Here is a 27,184-nt window from a genome sequence, read left to right as displayed (position 1 = left end):
TGCTGGATTGTGCCCGCTATTTCCTGTCTTAGTTCCTTCAGAACCCTTGGGTGGATCCCGTCCGGACCCGGTGATTTGCCGCATTTTAACCTGTCTATCTGTTTGAGGACATCCTCCTTACTTACCTCTATGTGTTCCAATTTTTCAGCCTGTTCCCCACTCATGAGCTCCTCTGAGTCCGGTATATTAGATGTGTCCTCTCTCGTGAAAACCGACGAGAAGAACGTGTTCAACCTCTCAGCTACCTCTTTATCCTCCTTAATCACTCCCTTCCTATCCCCATCGTCCAACGGCCCCACCTCCTCTCTCGCTGGTCGTTTCCCCTTTATGTAACTGAAGAATGCCTTGAAGTTTTTCGCCTCCCTGGCCAGCCCCTCTTCGTATTTCCCTTTTGCTTTTCTAACCTCTCGGTGGCATTCTTTTTGGTATTTCCTGTGCGCCTGGTGGTTTTCCTCCGTTGGGTCCTTTTTCCATCTCCGGAAGGATACTTTTTTGTCATTTATTGCCCTCTTTACTTCTGCTGAGATCCAAATCGGGTCCTTTGACCGCTTGTTCTTGCAGCCTTTCCTGAAATTGGGGACGTACATTTTTTGTGCTTCTTGCAGGGTGTCCCTGAATAGGGTCCAGGCGCTTTCCACAGTCTCCATCCTAAAGATATTTCTGAGCTTCTTCCCCACCACAGGAGGAGAAAATGTGTGCAATAATATAATTAAAAAAAAAAAAAAATCTTTATAATCTTTATCAACTTTTATTCAACTACAGTTTGTTTACTGGGAGACCTTCCTTGCTGTTGGGGGGCGGGAAGGGGGGGAGAGAGCTTTTTACCAAAACTGTGGAAAAGAGAGGATCAGGCTGCCAGAGTCAATACGTCATGCTCCGACTCTAGCAAGGCTGTGGAGTCGGAGTCGGAGTCGTGAGTACCAGAAACTGAGAAGTCGGACTCGAAGGATTTATCTACCGACTCCACAGCTGCGATTTAAAAACATATAGCTAAAACCAGGGCTGTGGAGTCGAAGACAATTTGGGGTACCTGGAGTCCGAGTCATGGGCACCAGTAACTGAGGAGTCGGAGTCGAAGGATTTATCTACCGCCCTGGTCTCTAGCAGTATTAAAATCCACTCTTAACTCCCACTCGCTGTCAGATACCTTTACCCATTGTATCATTTCCTCTACCAGAATCTCTCCAATCCTGAGATATCCTGTCTGTCCAAATTAGATTGTAAGCTCTTCAGAGCAGGGACTGTCTATTGACTGCTAAATGTACAGCGCTGCGTACACCTTTCAGCGCTATAGAAATGATAAATAGTAGTAGTATTAGGATCAGTTTACTCCCACCTGTTTCTTTTTTTGTGGGGGAAGTCTTGAATCTCCATTTCCTCCTTTAGTTATCTTGCTTCTGAGTCACCTCCTCCCTCTTACTAGTATCAGGAGTAGGGTTGATCCTGTTAAATTACAATAAATCATTGGCTCCCTCTGGGCTTCCTTCTGTCCAGTAACTGAGAACTGGTCACTAGAGAATGACACAGGGACATAATTTTCCCCGTCCCCGCGGGAACTCATTTTCCCGTTCCCTGCCCCCATTCCTGCAAGTTCCATCCTCATTCCTGCACAATCCTCAAACACTTTAAAATCGTAAGTAGCAACATTCTAGAGCTCAGATTGTGATGTCATAATGCCTCATTCCACCAATGCCTAAGCTCCGTCCTCACCTGCACAAGCCTCAAACGCTTTAAAATCATAAGTAGCAACATTCTAGAGCTCAGATTGTGATGTCATAATGCCTCATTCCTCCAATGCCTAAGCTCTGTCCTCATCTGCACAATCCTCAAACACTTTAAAATCATAAGTGTTCGAAGCATGTTCAGTTAAAGCAGAGTTTACAGGAATGGGGCAAAAATTGCAGTGACAGGATGGGGAATTTGAATTCCTGCAGGGACGGGGACAAATTTGTCCCCGTGTCATTCTCTACTGGTCACTGACATTTTCACAAGGTTCTGCTTGGGTACAAAGTTATACAACAAGGCCTTTCAGAAAAAAAAAATAAAGCTCTCCCCTCCCCTTTCCCTTGAAGATCTGCAATAGCACATCATAAAGAAGTGTTTCTCAAAAGTCATAAACATTATCTTGGGAAGAAGCCATTTTTAATCTGTTGCTTTATCCAAAAGTTTCTTCCTGGTTTTTTTTTTGTAATTCCTGCTCAATTATTACTAGGGCTGGTACAGGGAGTCCTAAGCCTTCATCTGCAATTACTCAGTGGTTTAATCCTGTTATATATTGCCCTTCAACATACTTGGTCTAATCATTGCTGTGACGGTCCTGGGCCGAGGCCATCAATGCTGGATTAACCCCGTCAGCAAAGTAAGCACGTGCTTAGGGCATCAAGGGAAGGGGGCACCACAGAAATGTTTCATCGACAAATTGATCGTTTAAATTAATTCAATTTTTTAGCCATTTTCCAAAATTCAACGAAAAATGAATAAGTTCTGTTTCTAAAGTGTTCTCTCTTGTGTTTATCCTGCAAAATAAAGTACACTGTGCTCGCAGATTGGAAGCCGTACAAATTTTGAACAAGTCTTGACACGTTTGGAACAGCGCAAGTGACGGGTACTAGCTCAGAAGAAGTTCTTCGTCTAGTTGCCAACTGTCACGGGTGTTAATTGCAGGTGCATTCAGAACCTCTTCTTGCTTTCGAAGCCTCAAACAGCCTAATGACTATTCCAATAGCACACTCAGTTCTGGCTCTTTAATCTATTAAAATGGAAGTACGTTTTGAATATTTTAAATGCGTTTAATTCTATTCTTGGATATGAGCTCAGACATTTTGGCGCACTCACCCAACGGCGCCGTGCGCCAAACATGCGTTTCGTGCGAAATGTGCTCGTGTCCACTCATGTTGCACAGTCTACTCTTTCAATACTATTTAGTTCTGTTTGTTCCAGCCTTTTTTGATAGAACATAGTTAAATTTATTTCAGTTTTACAAGCGTTGTTATTTAGGAGTATTTCTGAAACACCAATGTATTCTGAAATTCTGAAACAAAATCTCTATTAATTAAAGCACATGATTCAGCATCAGCACTAAGCTGGGAATTACATTGTCCGTATTATTCTGCTTACGAAATGTGTAACTATGTTGAATGCCGCATAATAATTCAAACAAAATATCCTTTTTATTTCTATATTTAACAGACTAGTGTTTCAATCCGTTAGATTAACAGGTGCTAGAATAGATGTGCAGACAACAGTTTTAAAAAATGTACTGAAAACTTACCGTGAGAGCTTTAATATCCATTGTACGATTGATTTCTTTTAAGTTTTTCTATTTTTCTTATTTGTTGTTGGACACTGTGGACCTTAAAAATTGTTTCCCATTTTTCCAGCAGACCGCTGTGCCACTCGGGCATAGAGGTGAAATTTAAAAACCCCAAATGCCTGAGAAATCTCCTCATCTCGTGAGATCCTTCTCTCCTGCAACAATCTTATTCCAAACTGCTCCACCCTCCCCAACTAACTATCCATACAAACATGCAAACATGTAGACCAAAGCCTCGGTTACCCCAAAGCTCCAACTGAACATAACACACATACTTTTGAGACAACCCAAGAAACCCTGACTAACTCAAGAGTGTAAAGGAATGCCTGGTGCTCAGATGCTTCCCTGTTTGGTGGTTATATTATATTGTGTTTGTGCAGGTAATCTTACCTACTCTAACTGTATTCCATTTGCTAATATCACACCGTTCGGCACTGTCAGTTTACTATCCAACCCGTAAGTTCCCCTAGGATTCTATCCAGCTACCCCCCCCTTAAAAAAAAAAAAATTGTATCTTCACTGGAAAATGTCCAGTCAAATCTTCTGTAATCCGCCTTGAACTGCAAGGTATAGGCGGAATAGAAATCCGTAATGTAATGTATGGAGTGTAAAACTGAGCATGTGTAGTTAAGGTTTTTATTATTATTGCTAATAGTAAGATAATTTTTTTATTTTTTAATGTTGTATATCTATAAAATTTCCTTATAGATAATATTCCTTGTGAAGATTCTGTTTGAGTTTGGTAATAGTTTTCCTTGGTTAGGGCCGTCTACAACTGTTATCAGAATGTCAGAAAAACTTCTAACTCTAGAAAAAGCTACATATAAATGGCCATGGCTGAATACTGGTTCTGACAAGTAAATGCCCACTTTTTCTAAAATTTGCCCCTGAGCTTTATTAATTGTCATGGCTAAGGCTAATGTGACCGGAAATTGTCGCCTTCGTAATGTAAAGGGCAAATCAGTGGATATTGGAGCAAAATCAATACGTGGAATAAAAACTAATTCTCCTTCTGCTGAACCAATGTAAGATCACTCCCTGCCCACCTCCCCAGCACACTCCTCCTCCCAAAGTAAATTAAGATTGTTCCTTGCCCCCTACTAACCATACCCCTCCCCTCAAAGCAAAGCAAGATCACTCCCTGATTCCAACCAAGCACACCCCCTTCACCCAAACCAATGCAAGATCACTCCCTGCCCCCATCCCTAGTACACCTCTCACCCAAACTAAAGCAAAATTGCTTCCTGCCCCAAGCACAGAGGTTTACGCTTATCTGAGAAATCTCCCGTTTTCTAAAGCAGCTCTGATGCAGGCTTCTTGTAGCGATAGGGAAACTGCTGCTGGAGGAAACAGCCACACACAAATCACCACAGTTGCTAGCATAGATGTGTAGAGAGAGGAATTTCCTTATTTTTTCATTTCTGTATGAGTGACTTTCTGTCTCTCTCCCTTGCCCACTGTCTGTCTGTCTTTTTTTGGTTTCTCTCTCTCTCTCCTTGGCCGCTGTCCATCTGTCTGTCTTTCTTTCTGTCTGTCTCTCTGGCCCCCTGTCTGTCTTTCTTTCTGTCTGTCTCTCTGGCCCCCTGTCTGTCTGGCATGCTTTCTTTCTCTCTCCTTGGCCACTGTCTGTCTGTCTTTTTTTTTCTCTCTCTCTCTCTCTCCTTGGACGCTGTCTGTCTTTCTTTCTGTCTGTCTCTCTGCCCCCCTGTCTGTTTGTCTTTCTTTCTCTCTGTCTCTCTGGCCCCCTGTCTTTCTTTCTGTCTGTCTCTCTCCCTGGCCCCCTGCCTGCCTGTATTTCTCTGTCTCTTCGTGGCCCCCTTCTGTCTTCCCCCCAGAGCAAAACATGATTGCTGTGTGCCCTCCAGCATACCCCTTCCCCCAAAGCAGCCCCCTTTCCCTCTCCCCCTCCACTTCCCTGAGCAGTAGCAGAATTTTTACCAGCATGGTAATTTTTATCTCGTAGCACCTACACGACATCCTCCTGCGTTCCTCTAGGTGCCAGCTAACAGGAGACAAACCGCCACTGCATGACACCCTCCTGCCGTTCCTCTAGGCACCAGCTAACAGGAGACAAACCACCACTGCCATTGAAATCGCTGCACGCGCCACAAGCCGTCGCAAGCGCCTCAAACCGTCACAAGCCGTCACACGTGTCTCAAGCTGCTGCATGGGCCGCAAATAGAATACGTCCATGGAGGCACACATCACGGCAGTGGGGATCATGCCATTTCAACTGCGCATGCATGGGTAAGGGTTTTATTAAATCTCAAGAACCAAGATGAAATGGGTTCAGTTAAGTGGTAAACAAAAACAATCAAACAAGAGAAAACTTTAGAATGAGAGCTCAAGACTGCAAAGCTAACTGATGTCTTCACCCAAGTTCCACAACATGATATACAGATTCCGGGTCAAAATCAATCTCCGTCATCAGAAGTGGACACAAATATGGCAAATACCACTCTGATCACTTCAGAATCAAAATGTGATTACGTTAGACTCACTAAGGTGTCACAAGCAGGTTCGTCTAGCACATGTCTCATAACTAATCTCACTTTGCCTGTAAATTCTCTTGATACGGATACCTCTACTGCACATGTTGATTCGAATGACTTTACAATACAGTTTGGGGCTCAAATAATTGCTGAAAATGAAGGGTTAGTGGATCATGGCAATGGCAGTGAAATTATTCTGTCTGTAAAAGATGAAGAAAATTACAATTTAGCTAAAGATCCAGGGTTGTGGCTTGATTTCTCTGCTGATGATGTGGCTTATTGGATGGCTTGTGGGCCCAGTAACTGTCAACAGCACAATGGGCCATTTGATAAGTCTTACTGGCATTTTAGTAATGGCAAAGCAGTAAGGTATTGTTCACAGAAACTTTTTAATGGGACAAAAGCCAATAGTGAGAAATACAAGAGAGAGTGGTTACTGTATTCACCATCAACAGGATCAGTTTATTGTTTTGTTTGTAAACTGTTTGCTCCTAAAAATTTCTCAAATTTTGCCATAAGAGAAGGGTTCAGTGACTGGCGAAATACCATTGAAATTGATAAGCATGAGAAAAGCACTACTCACCGAGACTCTTTGCTAACTTATTTAACTCGCAGACAAGGTGCGGGTTTGAAGTCATGGTTGGAGAAATAAATTCAGGAAGAGTGTGATTACTGGGAACATGTCTTGAGGCATGTCATAGATGTTATTTGTATGTTAGCTGAATGTGGTTTGGCTTTTCGAGGAACAGAAGGTTTGGATCATTGAAAAATGGGAATTTTTTTACGGCTGCTTGAACTCATAACCCATTTTTAGCCTGCCATATTTCGAAGTATGGAAATTCCGGCAAAGGAAATCCTTCTTACCTGTCAAAAACCACCTGCGAGGAACTTATTCAAGTAATGGCACAAAAGGTCCATGCGTTCATTGTTGACAAAGTTAAATAAGAACATAAGAACATAAGTGCCTCTGCTGGGTCAGACCAGAGGTCCATCGTGCCCAGCAGTCCACTCGCACAGCGGCCCAACAGGTCCAGGACCTGTGTAGTAGTCCTCTATCTATACCCCTCTAGTTATTTTAACTTGTCCGTTGATTCAGCACCAGATCTATCACATATCGATCAGTTAAGTGTTGTACTTAGGTACTTAAAAGATGGACAGCCTATTAAACGCTTTTTAACCTTTTTGGAAATAAAAAGCCACACTGGCGAGAAAATGGCAAACCAAGGGCTCCTTTTATGAAGGTGCATTAGGGCCTTAACACGTGGAATAGCGTGCACTAAAATGCCCCGTGCACTAGCCGCTACCGCCTCCTCTTGAGCAGGTGGTAGTTTTTCGGCTAGCGCACGCTATAGCACGCGCTAATCCGGTGCATGTGCTATAAATGCTAGTGCATGTTCAGAAAAAGAGCCCCAAGTCTTGCAGTACTTACGTGAAGCTTGTAGACTAAATTTTTCAAAATGTAGGGGTCAGTCTTATGACAATGTTGCTAACATGTCTGGGCGTTATAAGGGGATGCAGCAAAAAATTTTAGAAACAAACAAGTTTGCTATATATGTGCCATGTGCAGCTCATTCACTAAATCTGGTTGGCCGAAGTGCTGTTAGAAACACAGAAACATAGAAGATGACGGCAGATAAGGGCCATAGCCCATCAGGTCTGCCCACTCTACTGACCCACCCCCCAAGTCTACTATCCTAGGGATCCCACTCCTGGTGACAGGTTCTCTTGGCTTAACCCTCTAAGGGATCCCACATAGGCATCCCAATTGCTCTTAAATTCTTGCACGCTGCACGGGAGCTCGTTCCAAGGATCAACCACTCTCTCGGTGAAGAAATATTTCCTGGTGTCGCCATTAAATTTCCCGCCCCTGAGTTTGAGCGGATGCTCTCTTGTGGCTGAGGGTCCTTTGAGAAAGAGAATCTCTTCTTCCATCTCGATACGGCCAGTAATATACTTAAACGTCTCGATCATGTCTCATCTCTCCCTACGTTCCTCGAGTGAGTACAGCCGCAAATTTTTCAGCCTTTCCTCGTACGACTGCTGTCAAGAGGCTGTTAATTTCTTCTCTACAGTACAGTTACTCTATACCTTTTTTTCAGCCTCAACCAGCCAGCAGATGGGGATAGAGAACAAACTTTTCAGTGGCTTCACTCAATCTATAAGAGACAAATGTAGGTATAGAAAACAGACTTACCAGTATTTCTTTGTCTCTTCTTGCTCTTTCTTCCTTTCCTCCCAAATTTTCCTTCTCCCTGTCATCTCCCTTCCTCTTTCGCGCCCATTATCTCTTTCCCATCTGTGTCCTGTTCCTTCTTGGAGTCAAATTTTTCTAGGACAGAGACCCTGTATCAGTGAGGTATGCCAAAATATGTGTCCTGAACTGTATGGGGGATATTCTGTGTTCAAGGCACAGAATGAGTGTGTTACTTATAGATTCAGGTGATAAGAGTGGTATCCTTTTTACTATGCGACATTAAGGGCCTCTTCTATCAAACTGCGCTAGCAGTTTGTAGCGTGGTGAGCCGTGCTGAATGACTCGCACTGTTCCCGATGCTCAAAGAGTTCCTATGAGTGTCGGGAGCAGCGCAGGCCATTTAGCGTGGCTCTCTGCGCTAAAAACTGCTAGCGCAGTTTGATAGAAGAGGCCCTAAGTGTTAACATATGCATAACAGGGGAAAAAAAACCCCATGGTAATTTACCTGTCAGTGTGAGCTAATTGTGTGCTATTTAAAAAAAAAAATTTCAGAAGAGGGAATGTCATGAGTGGGGAACGGGCCTGGAAGTGTTGTCCAGTAATTTGTGTTGACATTAGCTCACACTAACTGGATAAAGCTGACTTAAAAGCAGGAGCACTTAGAGCCAGATTCCACAAACGGCAATGTAATTCAGGGCTGCCTGCAAAAACTGTGCCAGTTGCATGTCAGTCACATTATAACGCTGTTTGAAGAATTGCAGCTAATGTCAAAGGTAGGCACCAGTAATGTAGGCCTTCATAACCTTAGCCTACATTTCTGGTGCCTATTTTTTCTTTTCTTTATTATCTCATGGTATCCTTAGATGTCTCTGGGGCATTTGACTCTGTAAATTTAGAAATTTTATTAATGAAATTTAAACAACTAGGTTTAGCAGGAGATGTATTAAAATGGTTCACATCTTATCTAAATGAAAGAGCTTTAAGGGTGAGAAGTAAGGGTGTGGTGTCAAGAATAGTGGAAGTTAAAAAAGGAGTCCCACAAGGGTCAGCCTTATCGGCAATGCTGTTTAACATCTATATGGCCTCACTGGGGAAGAAATTTAAAGAATACAGAATATATGCCGATGATATTCTGTTCTTCCCAATAAAAGACATCCCTAATATCGATCTTTGCTTGCAAAAGTACTGTATATGGAAATGATCGGAAGTTGGATGAGTGAACATGATTTGAAATTGAATGTTAACAAAATGGAGGTAATGGTGGTGAAAGGTCAAAGAGACAATTTTGAGTTTAAAAATGTGGTTGTTATGGAGGAAAAACTGCCGGTAAAAAAGGAGATGACATCTTCAACATCTTTATAAATGATTTGGACATTGGTACGACGAGGGAGGTGATTAAATTTGCAGACGATACAAAGTTCTTCAGAGTAGTGAAGACACAGGGTGATTGCGTAGATCTGCAACGTGACATAAGAACATAAGAACATAAGCGTTGCCTCTGCCGGGTCAGACCAGGGGTCCATCGTGCCCGGCAGTCCGCTCCCGCGGCGGCCCCCCAGGTCCATGACCTGAAAGTGTTTCCTACCTAACCTGAAATATCCATACCCTATTCGCTCAATGTCCTGTACGGTAAACCTCTATCTGTACCCTGTTATCCCCTTCGCTTCCAGGAAGTCATCCAGTCCCTTTTTGAACCCCAGAATTGTACTCTGTCTTATTACCTCTCCAGGAAGCGCGTTCCAGGTGTCCACCACCCTCTGAGTGAAGAAGAACCTCCTTGCATTCGTTATGAATCTGTCTCCTCTCAGTTTTTCTGAATGACCTCTTGTTTTAGTTGTCCCTGCTAGTCTAAAGAATCTGTCCCTCTCCACCTACTCTATGCCTTTCATGATTTTATAAGTTTCTATCATGTCCCCTCTCAGTCTCCGCTTCTCCAGGGTAAAGAGCCCCAGCCTGTCTAACCGTTCGGCATATGAAAGGTTCTCCATACCCTTTATCATCCTCGTTGCCCTCCTCTGGACCCTTTCGAGTATTGCCATGTCCTTCTTGAGGTATGGCGACCAGTATTGGACGCAGTATTCCAGATGTGGGCGCACCATTGCTCGATACAGTGGCAGGATAACTTCTTTTGTTCTGGTAGTGATACCTTTTTTGATAATGCCCAACATTCTGTTCGCTTTTTTTGAGGCTGCTGCACATTGTGCCGCCGGCTTCATTGTGTTATCTACCAATACCCCCAGATCTTTTTCCTGGCTGCCTTTCCCGAGTACCCTCCCTCCCATCGTATAGCTGTACATGGAGTTCCCCTTCCCTATGTGCAAGACCTTACATTTCTCCACATAATCAGGCTCGAGGAATGGGCATCAACATGGCAGATGAGGTTCAACGTGGATAAGTGTAAAGTGATGCATGTCGGGAACAAAAATCTCATGCACGAATACAGGATGTCCGGGGCGGTACTTGGAAAGACCTCCCAGGAAAGAGACTTGGGAGTTATGATCGACAAGTCGATGAAGCCGTCCGTGTAATGTGCGGCGGCGGTGAAAAGGACGAACAGAATGCTAGGAATGATAAAGAAGGGGATCATGAACAGATCGGAAAAGGTTATCATGCCGCTGTGCCGGGCCATGGTGCGCCATCACCTGGAGTACTACGTCCAGCACTGGTTGCCGTACATGAAGGAGGACACGGTACTACTCAAAAGGGTCCAGAGAAGAGCAACTAAGATGGTTAAGGGGCTGGAGGAGTTGCCGTACAGTGAAAGATTAGAGAAACTGGCCTTTTCTCCCTCAAACAGAGGAGATTGAGAGGGGACATGATCGAAACATTCAAGGTACTGAAGGGAATAGACTTAGTAGATAAAGACAGGTTGTTCACCCTCTCCAAGGTAGGGAGAATGAGAGGGCACTCTCTAAAGTTGAAAGGGGATAGATTCCGTACGAACGTAAGGAAGTTCTTCTTCACCCAGAGAGTGGTAGAAAACTGGAACACTCTTCCGGAGTCTGTCGTAAGGGAAAACGCCCTCCAGGGATTCAAGACAAAGTTAGGCAAGTTCCTGCTGAACCAGAACATACGCAGGTAGGGCTAGTCTCAGTTAAGGCGCTAGTCTTTGACCAAGGGCCACTGCATGAGCGGACTGCTGGGCACGATGGACCACTGGTCTGACCCAACAGCGGAATTTCTTATGTTCTTATGTTGTCCTGGGAGTGTGCTTAGATAGCTGTTTGACAATGGGAAACCAAATATTAAAAAATAATCAGGGTGGGATACATGCAACTTCAAATGCTTTATAGATTGAAGCCAATATTACCAACACACGATTTCCATACTATGGTTCAGACATTGATCCTGAGTAGGGTGGATTATTGTAATTCACTATACCTAGGAGTTGTGAAAGGGAAGTTGAGGGCTTTGCAAATGCTTTTCAACTCTGCTGCAAGATTAATCACAGGGGTTCCTAGGAGTACCCATATAACTCCTGTGTTGAAGAAACTACACTGGTTACCTATGCAACAAAGAACGCAGTTTAAGATTGTTGTGATTATACATCAGACATTGTATCATGCTTCCCCAAAGATCTTACAAGAATTTTTTGAGATCTATAAACCAAGAAGAGAGCTTAAAGATGTAAATGGGATGAAATTAAGTTTGGAAGGTAGAATGTCGACTATGCATGCTAGGATCGGAGCATCAATGATATCTGTGGCTGGAGTACAACTATGGAATGCCTTGCCTGGTATCCTGCGGTTTTGTATGGAGAGGTTGAATTTTAAGAAAATGCTGAAAGCTCAATTGTTTGCTAATGCCTTCTTATCCTAAGATGTATTTCAGTTGATAATCACCTTCTAGAATTTTTCTGGCATCGAAGTATGATTTAAAGCAGGGGTGTCCAACCTTTTGGCTTCCTTGGGCCGCACTGGCCAAAAAAAAATGTTTCTGGGGCCGCACAAACGCACAAATACTGCAGCAAGACAGAGGAGGGAACTGGCAAGATGGTAAACACCCGGGGGCAGCAGAGGAAAACACTGCATCGCCCTTGATCGGGGCCGCCCAAAATAGTTCATGGGGCCGCATGCGGCCCTCGGGCCACAGGTTGGACACCCCTGATTTAAAGCTTGTTTGTACTTCTGAACTGATCAAATTTGTGCTCTATCCCTATTATACAGGGACAATTAACGATGTTGTCTTGATATGTCTGTTATACATGACAATCAGAGGGAAGCAAGATTCTATGTATGTCATTTGGAAACCGTATAGTTGTATGCGGTATATAAATTTTTTAATAAATATTTGTTAATTTTAAACATACAGAATCAAGTTTCAAGTTTATTAGGATTTTATATACCGCCTATCAAGGTTATCTAAGCGGTTTTTACAATCAGGTACTCAAGCATTTTTCCCTCTCTGTCCCGGTGGGCTCACAATCTATCTAACGTACCTGGGGCTATTGAGGATTAAGTGACTTGCCCAGGGTCACAAGGAACAGTGCGGGGTTTGAACCCACAACCCCAGGGTGCTGAGGCTGTAGATCTAACCACTGTGCCACACACTCCTCCTCAAGAATCAAGAATTAATCTTGTACAGAAAAGAAAGTATTAGCTAAGAACAAATGATACATAATCTATATCTAAAAAGAAAATACATAAGCTAATCCATCTCAAGTCCACAACATGGTTGAGATCCTTGATTACTTGAACGAAGAAAAACAAATTTGCAAAAATCTAAGGAAAACTAAGGGCTCCTTTTACTAATGCCTCCATAGAGCTTGCGTTACTATTTTCCATTTAGCGCGGGGTTTGCACGCGATAATCTTCAGCGCATGCTAAAAACACTAGCGTACCTCAGTAAAAGGAGCCCTAAGTACCAACATCAGAACCAGAATTTAATTTCTGAGTTCAATAACTTCAAACCCCTTCGAGATGCTTTAGTGACAGAAATGCAGTTTAGTGTGAAGGTTCGAAAAATACATATTTCAGGGATTTATATTTCACTACACATTTACAAGGGCATCTTAAATAAAAGGTGCCTCCTAAAAGCAAAACTTCAGGTTTTAACATCAAGAATTGTCTTCGCTTTTGAGTATCACGCAAAACATCTGGGAAAATCTGAGTTTTTAAACCCAAAAACTCTGTGTCTATTTTGGAAGAACATCTTCATTATCCAAAATTTATCAGGTAGAAGGGCAACCAAAGATACTAAAGTAGATGGTTTAGCAACTTCTTTATCGGATGTCTCTAATATGGTTGAAATGTCTAATACATCTCCTTTGGGATTTTGATATTAGTTTGCTGATCTTGTAATTATTTTGTGGTACATAATAGCCTAAGGAGAAAGGGGAGGTACCTATCTTTGACACGAATCACGCCTACAGAGGCACCTAAAGGCGCCTGTTATTTCCGGCGCAAACCATGCCTACTTCAACTTTAGACATGATGCTGGCACTGTTTTTGTAGGCACCTACATTTTTTTAAACAAGTTTTTAATTGTTTTTTAATCAGCGCAATTACTGTGCCAATTGAACCAACGAAGGGCTCCTTTTACAAAGCTGCAGTAGCAGCTGCTGCTGCGGTAATCGTTATGAAGCCCACGGGGACTGAACGGGCTAGAACATTTGTTGCATAACAGCCGCTACTGTGGCTTTGCATAAGGGCGGGGGGTAAGTTAGCCAGCTGTACCACCTAAATTACAGCATTTAAAGAATTTGGGCCTCAGGGCCTTCTAAACTAGAGAGTTGCGTGGGGACAGAAATCCCACCCATCCCCGCCCGTCCCCGCCAGGATCCTCTCCGTCCCCACCCGTCCCCGCCAGAATCCCCATAAAAAGCAGCAATTACTTCTGACAGGATCATCAATTCCATAGTTTCTTTTGTGTTTGCGCTGCTGTTTTCCTTGTGGAATCTCTTTGGTGGAACCCTTTTTTTTGTTTTCTGTTAAGGTAATTAACTTATAAACCCTCTCTTTTACTAAGGCTGACGTGTCCATTATATTATATGGATGTACCCTGTTTCCAAAGCCTTCCATCCCCGTGGGAGTCCCGTTGGCTAAAGGGGGGTCCCCGTGGGAGTCCCGTGGGCCAGAGGGGGGTCCCCATGGGAGTCCCGTGGGTTAGGGGGGATTCCCACTGGACCCCCGCAGGAACCGCGGGATTCCCGCGATCCCCGTTCCCTTGCAGACCTCTATTCTAAACAGGAGATGGTAAATGCTCCCACATCAATAATTTTGTAGGTCTCATCCTCTAATGCAGTGTCTCGCAAACTTTCCAGCCGGCAGCACACTAAATCCAGTGCCCCGGCTGGAAGGCACCCGGAAGTGTGCAGACCGACGCAATGACATCACGCATATGGGTGGGTAAGCAGAGTGGGCAGACTTGATGGGCTGTAGCACTTTTCTGCCGTCATCTTCTATGTTTCTATGATGTCATCACATTGACATCTGCGAAATTTCAGGAGGCACACTGGTGTGTTGCGGCACACAGTTTGTGATACACTGCTCTAATGGAAAAATTAGAATGGGACCTGCAAAACCTTTTTTAAAAAGTCCTATTTCAGGGACACACTACAAATGGGCTTAGCATGCAGGGAAGTCCCACATTAAAAGACGTTAAGCCCATTTCTCAAACATCTTAATAAAAAGGCCCCCGTGTTTGGTAATGATGGTGCACTTACTTAAAACAGTTGCTCTGGTCTTCCATGCGGCACTCCTCTCTCCCATCCTGTTTTTTTGTGGTGGTTTTTATTTTTTTAAGCTGTAATAGCGGCATCTTCACCTTTTTTAAGATTTTTGAGGATGGGGAATGTTAGAAGCCTTAAAATTATATTTTGTGAAACTCTAAAATCAAAATTTTGGCTTCTTAAACAGAGAAATACTCGTATAAAGAAAGGCAGGTTTTGAATTCATTCATCTGTCTGGAAACTGCCCACTTTAATCCGGCTAAAAGTGTGTGATGTTTTCCATAGTGCACGTTTATTAACTGTACTGTGAGGAGGCGTTCTTAAGAGTTGTGTTTAAGGAAAATAATGGTCAAAGATTGTATTTCCAAATCTATGCGTACTGTTTTCTCTGGAAATTTCATCTACATGTAGTCCCGCTCCGCAGCCATTCTGTGGGCTCTAGACAACTCCTCAGATTAAATACCCGTCGCCAGGGCTCACAACAAAAAGAAATTGATGCTGATTTTCACACACAGTCCTCACAGATCACACGCACCTCAATTCACAGTCTCTCTTGAGCTTGGGAGTAGGCCAGGGCTGGATAACTCCGGTAGGCTGGAGGAGTTGTAATCCCAGATCTCAATCGCCACCCAGTCAGACCAGGCACGGCTCCTAAGCTGCAAGGAATCCAGCCTGGTCCAAGGGTGCATTTGAACAAACAGGAATCTTTTGTTTAACTTGATTGCAATTTTCCAATTTAACTATGTACAATTTACTGAGTTGAAAGCCATTAGGTTCAAACAGTCTTTTCAATTAATCATGCAATTTTTTCTCTGTCCATCCTCCCCCTTGGTACCATAAAGGGGTCCCTCTCAGCATACAAGGCATTGGCAGGAGAATGAGAATAACGAAGCCCTTCTTTCATTTGCCAAAATAGTTTTCTCACTTTCAATTCTTTTCTTTCTGTTCTCTCCCAGGAACTAGTAGGAGTCTCCTTCAGTCTCCTGGGCTTTGGCGGGAAAATCAGGATCAACCAAACGCCAGAAATTTAGCTCACACTCTCCTTTTATAACCTCCCCCCTCCCCTCAGGAAAAGGGACCTCCTACCCCTCCCACATTGCTTTTCCAACTATTCCAGCTTAATCTCAGACTCAGTATCCCTCTGAAAAATCCACTGTCTCTGTCTTTATAGTAAAGGCATTTTTCAGGGGGAGTTAACACACAAACTACAGGTGAAAGTCCACACAGTGCAGGCATTCTCACTTTGAAAAGTAAGTACAAACTTGTAGACTACATCCAGGCAGAGAATTTTAAAAAAAAAGTCCTCATGCAATATAAGATAAGAACCATAACATCCTTTCTGAAAGAAGAGGAGATGATATTTTTTTTTCTGAGAGGAGAGGAGTACAATTCTGAGTAAGCAGTGGCATAGCAGGGGTGAAAGGCATCCAGGGCGGTGGTGCCCCTCCCCCTCCCTCTTCTCTACCCCCATCCCCATACATTCCTTCCTTGCCCCCTCCTGCCACATGCGCACACCTTCCCTCTTTAATGTTCCCAGCACAAGCAGCAACCCCTCTGATATCACTTCCTAGGCGGCTGAGGTGGAGATTGGATTGAAGTCTACAAATTTCTGGGTGGTGCAGAACGGGGTACAAGTGGATTGATTTTTCACTCCATCAAAAATTACAAAGACTAGGGGCCTCTTGATGAAGTTACAGGGAGATACTTTTAAAAGAAAATAGGAGGGAATATTTTTTCACTCAGAGAATAGTTAAGCTCTGGAATGCATTGCCAGAGGATGTGTTAAGTGCGGTTAAGGTGGCTGATTTAAAAAAGGTTTGGACAAGTTTCTGGAGGAAAAGTCCATAGTTTGCTATTGAGACAGACTTGGGGGAAGCCACTGCTTGCCCTAGATTGGTAACATGGAATGTTGCTACTATTTGGGTTTTTGCCTGATACTTGTGACCTAGATTGACCACCGTGAAGATGGAATGCTGGGCTAGATGGACCATTGGTCAGGTCTGACCCAGGAATGCTATTCTTATCCATGTAATCTGTCCAGCTTCATTACTAGTGCAGTGCCATAGGAACCCCAGTTATTTCCGTGTTCTGTCTTGGAGTTTCTTCTCTTTTCTCGCTGTAGTTGTTGACTTGGTGTTGTGATTTCTTCCCATGGCTTTCCAGTATCAACTTCATGCTGATAGCTCTCTGTACTAGAATTTTTGCCAGGAATCAAGTTCCAAATTCAGGATTGGTGCAAGGGTAATACATGCTACATGCGTTAAGCAAATCAGCCTTACACCTGTCCCACTCTGCCCTCCCCTAATTCATCCTACTGGCTGACTTCCACTTACTTGCAGCTCTGCATTGTTCTTTAATACCAATACTGTGAGCATGAAAACATGGAGTCAGGTGGGGGAAGGGGAATACTTTCTGATGCTGATCTCACAATGTATGAAACCTGCATCAGGAAGTGCTAACCTGTTATATTCCACTGTTTTTCAAAGATTGGAATCCCCATATATTAGGAGTCTAGAACTATATACTCCTGGATTACATAAAGGTTGGCCAAGTTTGGCCATGATCTTGAGATGCGTATGCAACCTAATTGATTAATGAGCCACTAACAAACAATAATTGGATTCTATCAATCAATTATCAACATTAATTGGCACCAGTTAGAAGTTGTGGGAGCATCTACTTGTATGCCACTGCTGCCGAATATTCCCTTTGACCACTGTGGCACTGTCTGGACACTTTGGAGGCAGTCCAGGGACAGCATCATGGTGGTCCCAGAAGCTATGTGGGTACCAGCAATATTCAATGCCGATGCCTGTATAACTAACCAGGACTGTGGCCAGGTGAAGGTTTGTCTGAAAATTTTGGGGGTTTATTCTTCCCCAAGACCATCATGTAAAAGGGGGAGAGGGTGGTTAGCAGTTTTAGCTAAACAGCCAATGATTCAGCTGGCTACATATAAAGAATTGTTGCTTTTAAGAAGTAATAGTAATCCAGTGATGTGTGTGTGTGGTTTGGGGAGGGGGGGGGGGTTATTGCCTCTGGGACTTAGCAGTGCTAATTGGGAAAATGTATTGTAGACTTTAGCTGAATTATTTGTGTCCTGTCCCAGGGATTTTAATATTCATATGGACAATATTGGTTTGATGGACCATTGGTCTGACCCAGTAAGGCTATTCTTATAAATATACCCACTCATAATGGAGGACATTGAGAACTTGTAAGCACAAGATCTATGCAATCTTCATTGCAAATTTCACAGATACTTGGTCATGATATCTCTTGGTCTGATCACAAAGCCTTATCTTTTATACTTGATGTTATACTTGATGGTCCTATTCAACAATCATCTCAACCAGATTTGGTTCAGCGTATGGTCTGGGTTTATAAGGCAGTTGATTCCATGTTATTACCTCCTTTGTTTTGGAATGCTCTGTGGAACAACAAGCCATTGTGTGGGAATCTTATGAGTGAGATTGGGGATGATTATGTGAACAGACCAACTAGCATTAAGTGGTATCATGCATATACAGTACAAGTGTTAAAAAAGCTTTCTTAGCAGCAGCTCTTAGATCAGGAGTAGGGAACTCCGGTCCTCGAGAGCCGTATTCCAGTCGGGTTTTCAGGATTTCCCCAATGAATATGCATTGAAAGCAGTGCAAGCAAATAGATCTCATGCACATTCATTGGGGAAATACTGAAAACCCGACTGGAATACGGCTCTCGAGGACCGGAGTTCCCTACCCCTGTCTTAGATGAATATTCCTAGATGATGGGGGGGGATCAATCAGTATTCCCAAATTGTTCGAGTCATCAGTAATTAGAATTGTCCATCCATCCACCAAGATCTGGCTAGGAAGAAATTCAACCAAAAATCTACTAAGCATATGTACTCCCTGTTTTCTCAATGTTTTAATCTTTTAATACAAAGAGTGATGTTTTATTTCAAATGAGAAAGAATTCCAATCTTGTTCCCCTGGCCATCCCTGCACTCCTCTCTTGCTCAATTCCTTTCTTCCTCTCTACTGATTGAAGAGGAAAATACATGTTGGATGTGCTACTCTCTGAGGGAAGAGGACTGAAGTGCAGGGCCCAGAACATTTTTTAAAATTCTTCCTCCCCAATGACAGCCCTATATACATCTTTCCTGTTGCTATAGCACAAAGTCCAGAGAAAAGTGACTTGATGAATGTAACTATTTCCCTTGATAGAGATATAGGGCTCCTTTTACGTAGGTGCGCTAGGGCGATAACGCGCGGAATAGCGCTCGTTAAATTGCCGTGTGCGCTAGCCACTACTGCCTCCTTTTGAGCAGGTGGTAGATTTTCAGCTAGCGTGCACTATAACACGCGCTAATCCAGTGCGTGCGGTAAAACCCGTAGCGCACCTTCGTAAAAGGAGCCCATAATTTTGTGAGTGTTGACTCTACAGGATTGTAGTGTTTCAGGACATTCCGTGGTTGGAGAGAAGATACAACTTACATAGAAACTGATGGAAGATAAAGACCATCAGGGGCATTTTCAAAACACTAAGGCATTCAAATACTGGCATAAATTGGCACTTGGACATCCTAATTGCCAGGATGTCCAAGTGCTGATTTTCAAAACCATCTTTCTGGACATCTTGTGAGTCGTTCTACTTGCTGTGCATCCAAGACTAAATGGGGGCATGTTGGAGGCATGTTCTGGGTAGGCTTTGGCAGGCTTAGACTTGGATGTCTTGTGGTAATAATCAAACCTTTTCCAAGACGTCCTGGGCAGAACTTAGACGTTCTGAGGAAGACCTGTTTTCAAAGCATCTAAGTACCAAAAAGGTACGCAAACTGACCCAGATGACCACTGGAGGGATCAAGTAATGTCCCCCTCCACACTCCCCCAGTGGTCACTGACCCCCCTCCCACCTCTAAAAAATCTGAATCAGTACATGCTTGTCTCTAGAACAGCAGCACCTAGTATGGGAAAGCCTAGTAGAGCATCACACAGGTGTCTTAAGTAGCCTGGTGAGTGGGCTAGTGAGCCACAGAGAGGAGGATCTATGCCCAAAAGCCACTCTAACCACTACATTTATGGTGAAAAGTGTGAGCCCACCAAAACTCCCTCAAATCTTACTATACTGTCAGAGAGGTGCCACCTGCAGCCATAAGGGCTATTGTGAGGGAAGAAAGGTGGGTATAGTAGGTTTTGGGGGAGTTTTTGATGGCTCACCATAAATTATAAGGGGGTCGTGGTGAAATGTATATCTGGCATCCTTTATGTGAAGTTCACAGTAGTGCCTCTAAGGTGTCCCACTGCTCTGTTGGAATGTCCAGTGTTGACCCCTCCCATATCCAAATGGTCTGCATTAGGATGTTTTGTACTTCGACATTTCTGTGGTTGAAAATGGAGAATAAAGTTGGACGTCCTGGCGGTCACGATGTCTACGTAGACAATTTTCATTAAAAAATTGGAGGGGGGGGGAATGCCTAACAGTTTTGCCTCTGACTTTGGATATCACATGGGAAACGTCTGAGTCAGACTTAGACGTCCTATTGAAAATGTCCCTCTATATGACCTATCCAGTCTGCTCATCCATGCCATCTACTAATCTCGAAGATCCTTTCCTTTCCCTTGTCCCATGCTTTCTTGAATTCAGATATAGACTTCATCTGCATCACCTCCACTGGGAGGCCATTTCACACATCTACCAACCATTCTATAAAGGAATATTTCCTTAGATTATTCTTGAGTCTGTCCCCTTTCACCTTCATCCTAGGCCCTCTCATTCCAGAGCTTCCTTTCATTTGAAAGAGGATTAGCTTCTGCATGTTTATATCACAGAGGTACTTAAATTGTCTCTATTGTATACCTCTTCTCTCACCTTTTTTTTTCCCCCAAAGAATACATATTGAGAGCTTTAAACTTGTCCCCATTTGCTTTATGACAAAGATTGCTGATCATTTTAGCATCCCTCTGGACCAATTCCATCCTGTTTATATTCTTTTAAAGATGCAGGACATAGGCACTATCACCTCCTTTATCCTGCTGGCCATTCCTCTACTCACGCACCCAAATATCCTCTGGCTGTCACCTTTTCTATCTATTTGAACACTTAAAATCATTAGATATGATTACCCCCCCCCCAAGTCCTGCTCTTCTTTCGTACACAGGAGTACTCCATCCCCTCTATACTATAACACTCCCTTGGTTTTCAGTAGCCAAATGCACGACACTGCAATTTTTAGCATTAAATGTCAAATTCTATACCATTCTAAAGTCTATGCTAGATCCTTCCTCATATTATCCTTGCCATCAGGGGTGTCTAACCTGTTGCAAATTTTGGTATCATCTCCATAGAGGCAAACCTTATTACAGAGCATTTTCCTAATATCACTTACAACAATGTGAAAAAGAACTGGACCAAGAAGCAATCTTTTGGGCAAACTACTGATAATATCCATTTTCCCTGGGTGAATTCCCTTTACGCTGCCCCAATCAGTTACTTTATGACCCATATCAAGAGTGCTCAGTTTATTTATAGATCACCTATGTGGAACCTTGTCAAAGGCTTTGTTGAAATCTAAGTACACCATATCAAGTACTCATCCTCTAGTCACCCAGTCTGATTGCCTGAGCGGACTCTACTTGGAAAAACCCTGTGTACACATACACACACACATATGTATATATACAAAACACTTTAAAAGGAGCAACAAAACTTTTATTGTTCTCCAAACCTGAGCCTGTTTCCATATGCTCAAGGAAGGCAAAACAATTGCTTGATTCTTAGAGCATTAATTTAGTTCCATATTTCAGTCTTCATTTATCACAGAACTTTACTCAAGCCCAACTATGAGTTTCACAATTTTCAAATTATGAGGTTGGCTTACCTTAGCCAGCACCTTTTAACATCCAAGTCTTCAGTATGTAGAGCAGGCTTCTCCCCCTACCAGTCTCTTTCTCTCACAGTGTTTCTCTGGAAACTTCTTGTCAGCTGTCACCTTGGCACTTTCAAAGACTTTCCCTTCCCTTCCAGGGCTCCCTTTCAGCCCACAATTAGGAAAGGTTTCTTCTTTGGGCCTCTCCTCTGGGACCTCTCTCCCACGGGGACCTCTCCTAGCTGATCTCAGGCTAAAGCATATATTCATCTTCCTGCCTGAGGATCACCCCTATGACTCAGCAGGGTTGTTCAGACAAGTGCATTCTGGGACTTGTAGTTCATCCCCTTTTGGGCTAGTGCCTCCTGCTGCCCAGTGGTACAACTGCAGTCCCAGTGAGAGAGAATCCCTGACTCTCTCACACCCAGTCAATGAAATTAATCAGATTCATCTGATAAAACCTACCTCTCATAAAACCATGCTGTCTTGAGGTCCTGGCATTAACTTACCCTCCTCTTGTGGTTTTCCTTGAATGTTTTATCTACTTTCGATTATTGTAAACATAGAAACATAGAAATAGACGGCAGATAAGGGCCCACGGCCCATCTAGTCTGCCCACCTTAATGTCCCTCCCCTACCTTTGCCCTGTGAATAGATCCCATGTGCCGATCCCATTTGGCCTTAAAATCAGGCACGCTGCTGGCCTCAATCACCTGTAGTGGAAGACTATTCCAGCGATCAACCACTCTTTCAGTGAAAAAGAATTTCCTGGTGTCACCTCGTAGTTTCCCGCCCCTGATTTTCAACGGATGCCCTCTTGTTGTCGTGGGACCCTTGAAAAAGAAGATATCTTCCTCCGCCTCGATGCGGCCCGTAAGATACTTGAACGTCTCGATCATGTCCCCCCTCTCTCTGCGCTCCTCGAGCGAGTATAGCTGTAATTTGTCAAGCCGTTTTTCGTATGGTAGATCCTTGAGTCCCGAGACCATCCGGGTGGCCATTCTTTGCACCGACTCCAGTCTCAGCACATCCTTGCGATAATGCGGCCTCCAGAATTGCACACAGTATTCCAGGTGGGGCCTCACCATGGATCTATACAATGGCATAATGACTTCCGCCTTACGACTGACGAAACCCCTTCGTATGCAGCCCATGATTTGTCTTGCCTTGGACGAAGCCTGCTCCACTTGATTGGCAGACTTCATGTCCTCACTGACGATTACCCCCAAGTCTCGTTCTGCTACCGTTTTTGCTAGGATCTCGCCATTAAGGGTATAAGACTTGCATGGATTCTGGCTGCCCAGGTGCATAACTTTGCATTTTTTGGCATTGAAGTTGAGTTGCCATGTCCTAGACCATCGCTCCAGTAGGAGTAGGTCGTGCATCATGTTGTCGGGCACTGAATCTTCGTCTGTTGTGCATTTGCCCACTACATTACTAAGTTTGGCGTCATCGGCGAATAATGTTATTTTACCTCGAAGCCCTTCTGCCAAGTCTCTTATAAAGATGTTGAATAGGATTGGGCCCAAGACTGAGCCCTGTGGTACTCCACTAATCACCTCCGTCATTTCGGAGGGGGTGCCGTTCACTACCACCCTTTGGAGCCTACCTCCAAGCCAGCTCCCAACCCATTTCGTCAATGTGTTACCTAATCCTATAGAACTCATCTTGCTCAGTAACCTGCGGTGTGGTACGCTATCGAATGCTTTGCTAAAGTCCAGGTACACGATGTCCAGGGACTCCCCAATATCCAGCTTCTCCGTTACCCAGTCAAAGAAGCTGATCAGGTTGTACTTCCATCCCTTTTCCCACATTGGTCCTCTCTGTCCTGTAAGTCATGTATTTGCTGTATGAATTTTTTGTTTCCCTGTATACTGTCATAAATTGCTTTTAGAATTGTGCATCACCTTGAATACATGATTAGGCGATTAATCAAATTTTAAATAAACTTGAAACTTGAGGTCAGACTAACCAGCTTGTTGTTTCCAACTTCCTTCTTACTTCCACATTTGTGGAGAGAGACCACATGTACCCTTCTCCAGTTCTCTGGAACCACTCAACTCTAAAGAAGCCTGGTAGTCAGTATGGTCTGAACCTCTGCAGGAAGGCCCCAATGCAGTGGGGGTGGGGTTGGACTGCTCTGGGTTCTGTCTTCATGGGGAGCACCAGCGCTTTCCCGCCTCCCAGGCCCAGGATGTGATGTCAGAAGGGAGTCGAGGTTGACATGAGGAGCAAGTAAAAGATGCCGTTTGCACTGGTGAACATTTCAAAGGTATGCGGGGGTGGGGCCGGAAGTACTCAAGCAATGGGGAAGAATGGAGGGCACATGGCGCAGTGATTAAGGGCACCACCACCCCAGGCACTAACTTCCCTTGCGATGCCACTGCCCCAATGGACTTCAGATCCACCACTCTGACCACTCAGCCATGATCACCGGTTCATAGACAAAACCGCGGAAGACAAAGGCGCGTGCCGACAATTGAGCGCAAGACGGAGGCTCGCACCGAAGAAAATGACAGTTTTTAGGGGCTCCAACGGGGGGGTTTGTTGGGGAGCCCTCCCACTTTACTTAATACAGATCGCGGCGGCGTTGTGGGTGGTTTGGGGGGTTGTAACCCCCCTCATTATACTGTAAACTTAACTTTTTCCCTGTTTTTAGGGAAAAGTGAAGTTTTCAGTAAAATGTGGGGGGTTATAACCCCCCAAACCCCGCACAATGCCCCCACAATGTGGCGCGATCTGTATAAAGTAAAGTGGGGGGTTCCCCCCCATACACCCCCGTCGTAGCCCCTAAAAACAGTTATTTTCTTCGGTGCGCACCTCCGCACTGCGCTCAGTTGTCGGCGCGCGCCTTTGTCTTCCGTGGTTTTGACCTGACACCATGATCACCACTTGTCACATAAACTTATCACCTTAGTCAGAAGCTATTTAGAGACATTTAGAATGATCCTCTCCTCCTTTTTTTAGTTTCTAGATTGACCGTGTTTTTTAATATACAAAATCTAAAAAAAAAAATATTGGTCCTGGAGTTTCCTCTTGCTCTTTTGAACCTTCACTACCCCAGAGAGCACCTTCCAGAGCACAACTAACATAGACCCTAAGCTGGGTCACTAGATGTCACCTTAAAGCAATGGTTGACACTTCCTTCCCCCAGTGGTTGTGAGCATGCTTCTGCTGCATCCCTAGATCCTTTCCATGACTGCATACAGAACATTTGTTGGCTGTAAGATTGACCTCACTTTTGCAATTTCCTTATGGACTGTGAAGTTTATGCTGCATGTTGCTTGTTACCTATGGCAAGACAGCTGAAGGACTGCAGATGGAGAAACTATGCAGTTATTTGGATGCAATTGCAAAAAGCTGGGGCACGGCAAATGTTATCCCAGCCCTCACCTTATATCAAAGCTGAGCCCACAATTAATTTTAATGATTCAGGGAGTTAATTTCTCCACTGTTTGAGCAATCTTTCTCTCTGTCTCTCAAGTCCCACTGATTGTGGTGATAACAAGAACAATTTAACACTATCTTCCCCCCCCCCACTCAACCAAATATCATGAATCTTGCTTCAGACCTCAGGTTATAAAGGAATCAGAAAACAGCATACACAAATGCTATAGAAAAGAACATGTGAGGAGACAAAGTGCTCCTCTCTTAATCTCATCTTTGTTAGGTGCTCTGGAGCCCCTGCAGGCCCCTCCTCAGGATACTAATTCATGACTCAGCCCCAGATATGTTCAGAATACAGTATTAAATACTCTTCCTGTGGCACAGAAATGTAATAATACCCTGTAAAGTGTTATACATACCAACAGCGGTATCTGGAATGAAGCCACTGACTTTGAAGGGAGATGGTTGGAGGCTTTGGTTGATCCTTGTCCCTTTCTGCTGGCCAATGGCAGACTACAAAGCTACCTCTCGGTACTCCTCAAGTTCTCTCAGAGGTCACTCCTGCAGCTTCAGTGTCTTTCTCGGTGCTTGAAATATCATACCAGCGTTCCAAAAGAAGAGGGACTCCAGCATAGCCCTCATACCTCCAACAGAAACCTCCAACACAGGAACCCTTCAACAAACAAGCAATTTCAACACAGGCACCCCTTGATGGATGGGAGCCTCCAAAATGAACACCCCGGAGGGACAACTCCAACTCAAGTACTACCTGATAGAACACTCCAAAATGGGTACCCTCCCTAACAGATGGAATACTTCAATATGGGCAGCCCCCTAGGGATGGAAGACTCTAACACTGGTGTCTGAGATTTAGTCAACCTCTGAATATTCAAATATATGATAAGACTTTCAACCACAATTTTTAAAATTATCTCTCTGAAGAAGAGTATGTAATTCCATGCATTATTAAAACTGCAGCTTTTGTCAGAACCACAGACCTGCTGTAGGGGCACCCGAGGAACATCCTGAGTTAGTAATGTTAAATACAGGAGAGGTGAGAACATGGCATGCTGGACAGGGGTGAAGACCCCCCACAGATCAGGGAGTGCAACAGGAAAGGTCAACACAGGGCATGAAGGGATCTAGCCAGTTCTTGCTCTATACTTGTCCAATGGAGAGACCACAGTCCAGGCTGTTCTCTGAGCCTGCAGAGGAATCCCGTGATGAACGGCCCTGCAGGAAGCGGATAATCTTCTCGATCGTAGCATCCTGGTATTCATGAGACCACCTGGCATCATAACAAAGAGAGGAAAATAATTAGGTGAATAGAGATAGGTATACCTGTAACCTGTTCTGAACTCTTTGGGGAAAACGGTATAGAAAACGAATTACATAAATAAATAAAATAAACAGACTTTTGTGCCCACAGCCAAGAGGTAAAGGGAATAAACAGAAACATAGACTACAAAAAACAGAGCTAAGAGGGTGGTTTGAAAAGTTTGGTAAAAAAGCAAATTAAAACAACGTAGTCTCCATCGAGGGCTATAAACGTGGAGGGGCAAAATCTAAACAAACGTCTAAGTCCATTTTGGGCCTAGGGTGCTAGTTGCCCAAAGTTGGCAATGAAACAAGAGGAGAACTTGCACCATTGCTGTCACAATTAGAACTAGTTTGGCAGTTAACAATGCAGTGCCACTTAGCAAGAGGCTTATTTGTCAATTGTAGCCACATTTACCGACGCTGCGTCTGGAAGGAGCAAAAAACAATGTGGAGAAATGATGTTCTTGAGATGGACTTTATTAATGTTAAAATAATATTAAAACTTGGCAAACCACATAAAAACCTCTAGGACACAGTCCGCTGAAAAGCTTTGGACCCTGGACCAACAAAGTCCGTGTTTCGATACAATGTCTTCTTCAGGGGTCCTCATAAAGTCCTATGGTAAAGATACGTGGATAAAAATGCCAGTCGGAAATAAACTGATCCGTAAAAGCTGTGTGCAAGACAGGGGCTCAAAAAGCGTCATAGATGTGATGGGTCACATGGGTCATAGGTTACACAAGATGACCCACTGTCAGCTCTGAGGTGGAGCCTCGGTCTGACCTAGTAGGGCAACTCTTATGTTCTTATTTCCTTGTGCTTAATTTACTCTCTGAACTTGCTGCTACTGCTTTTCAGTCAATGCAGAAAAGAGGCATAACAGTATTGGCAGTTTTCCAACATATATCAACATCTGGTGTCATATATAGTTGCCTATGCCTAAATCCAGGCTTGCACT

General features: G+C 43.8%; 1 protein-coding gene across 1 annotated transcript in view; it reads right to left on the bottom strand.

Moving 5' to 3' along the window:
• Positions 1-24,366: 24,366 nt before the first annotated feature.
• SARM1 (sterile alpha and TIR motif containing 1) overlaps positions 24,367-27,184 on the bottom strand; it is a 41,725-nt gene continuing 38,907 nt past the window's right edge. The window contains exon 9 of the mRNA XM_033922290.1: positions 24,367-26,194. Within this exon, the coding sequence (XP_033778181.1) occupies positions 26,065-26,194 (130 nt within the window). The 3' untranslated portion in view covers positions 24,367-26,064. The remainder of the gene's footprint in view (positions 26,195-27,184) is intronic.

The sequence above is a fragment of the Geotrypetes seraphini genome, chromosome 15, assembly GCF_902459505.1.
Source record: "Geotrypetes seraphini chromosome 15, aGeoSer1.1, whole genome shotgun sequence".
In the NCBI taxonomy this organism is placed as follows: domain Eukaryota; kingdom Metazoa; phylum Chordata; class Amphibia; order Gymnophiona; family Dermophiidae; genus Geotrypetes; species Geotrypetes seraphini.
Note: the sequence above shows the minus strand (reverse complement) of the source record. Positions and strands in the feature narration are given on the sequence as shown.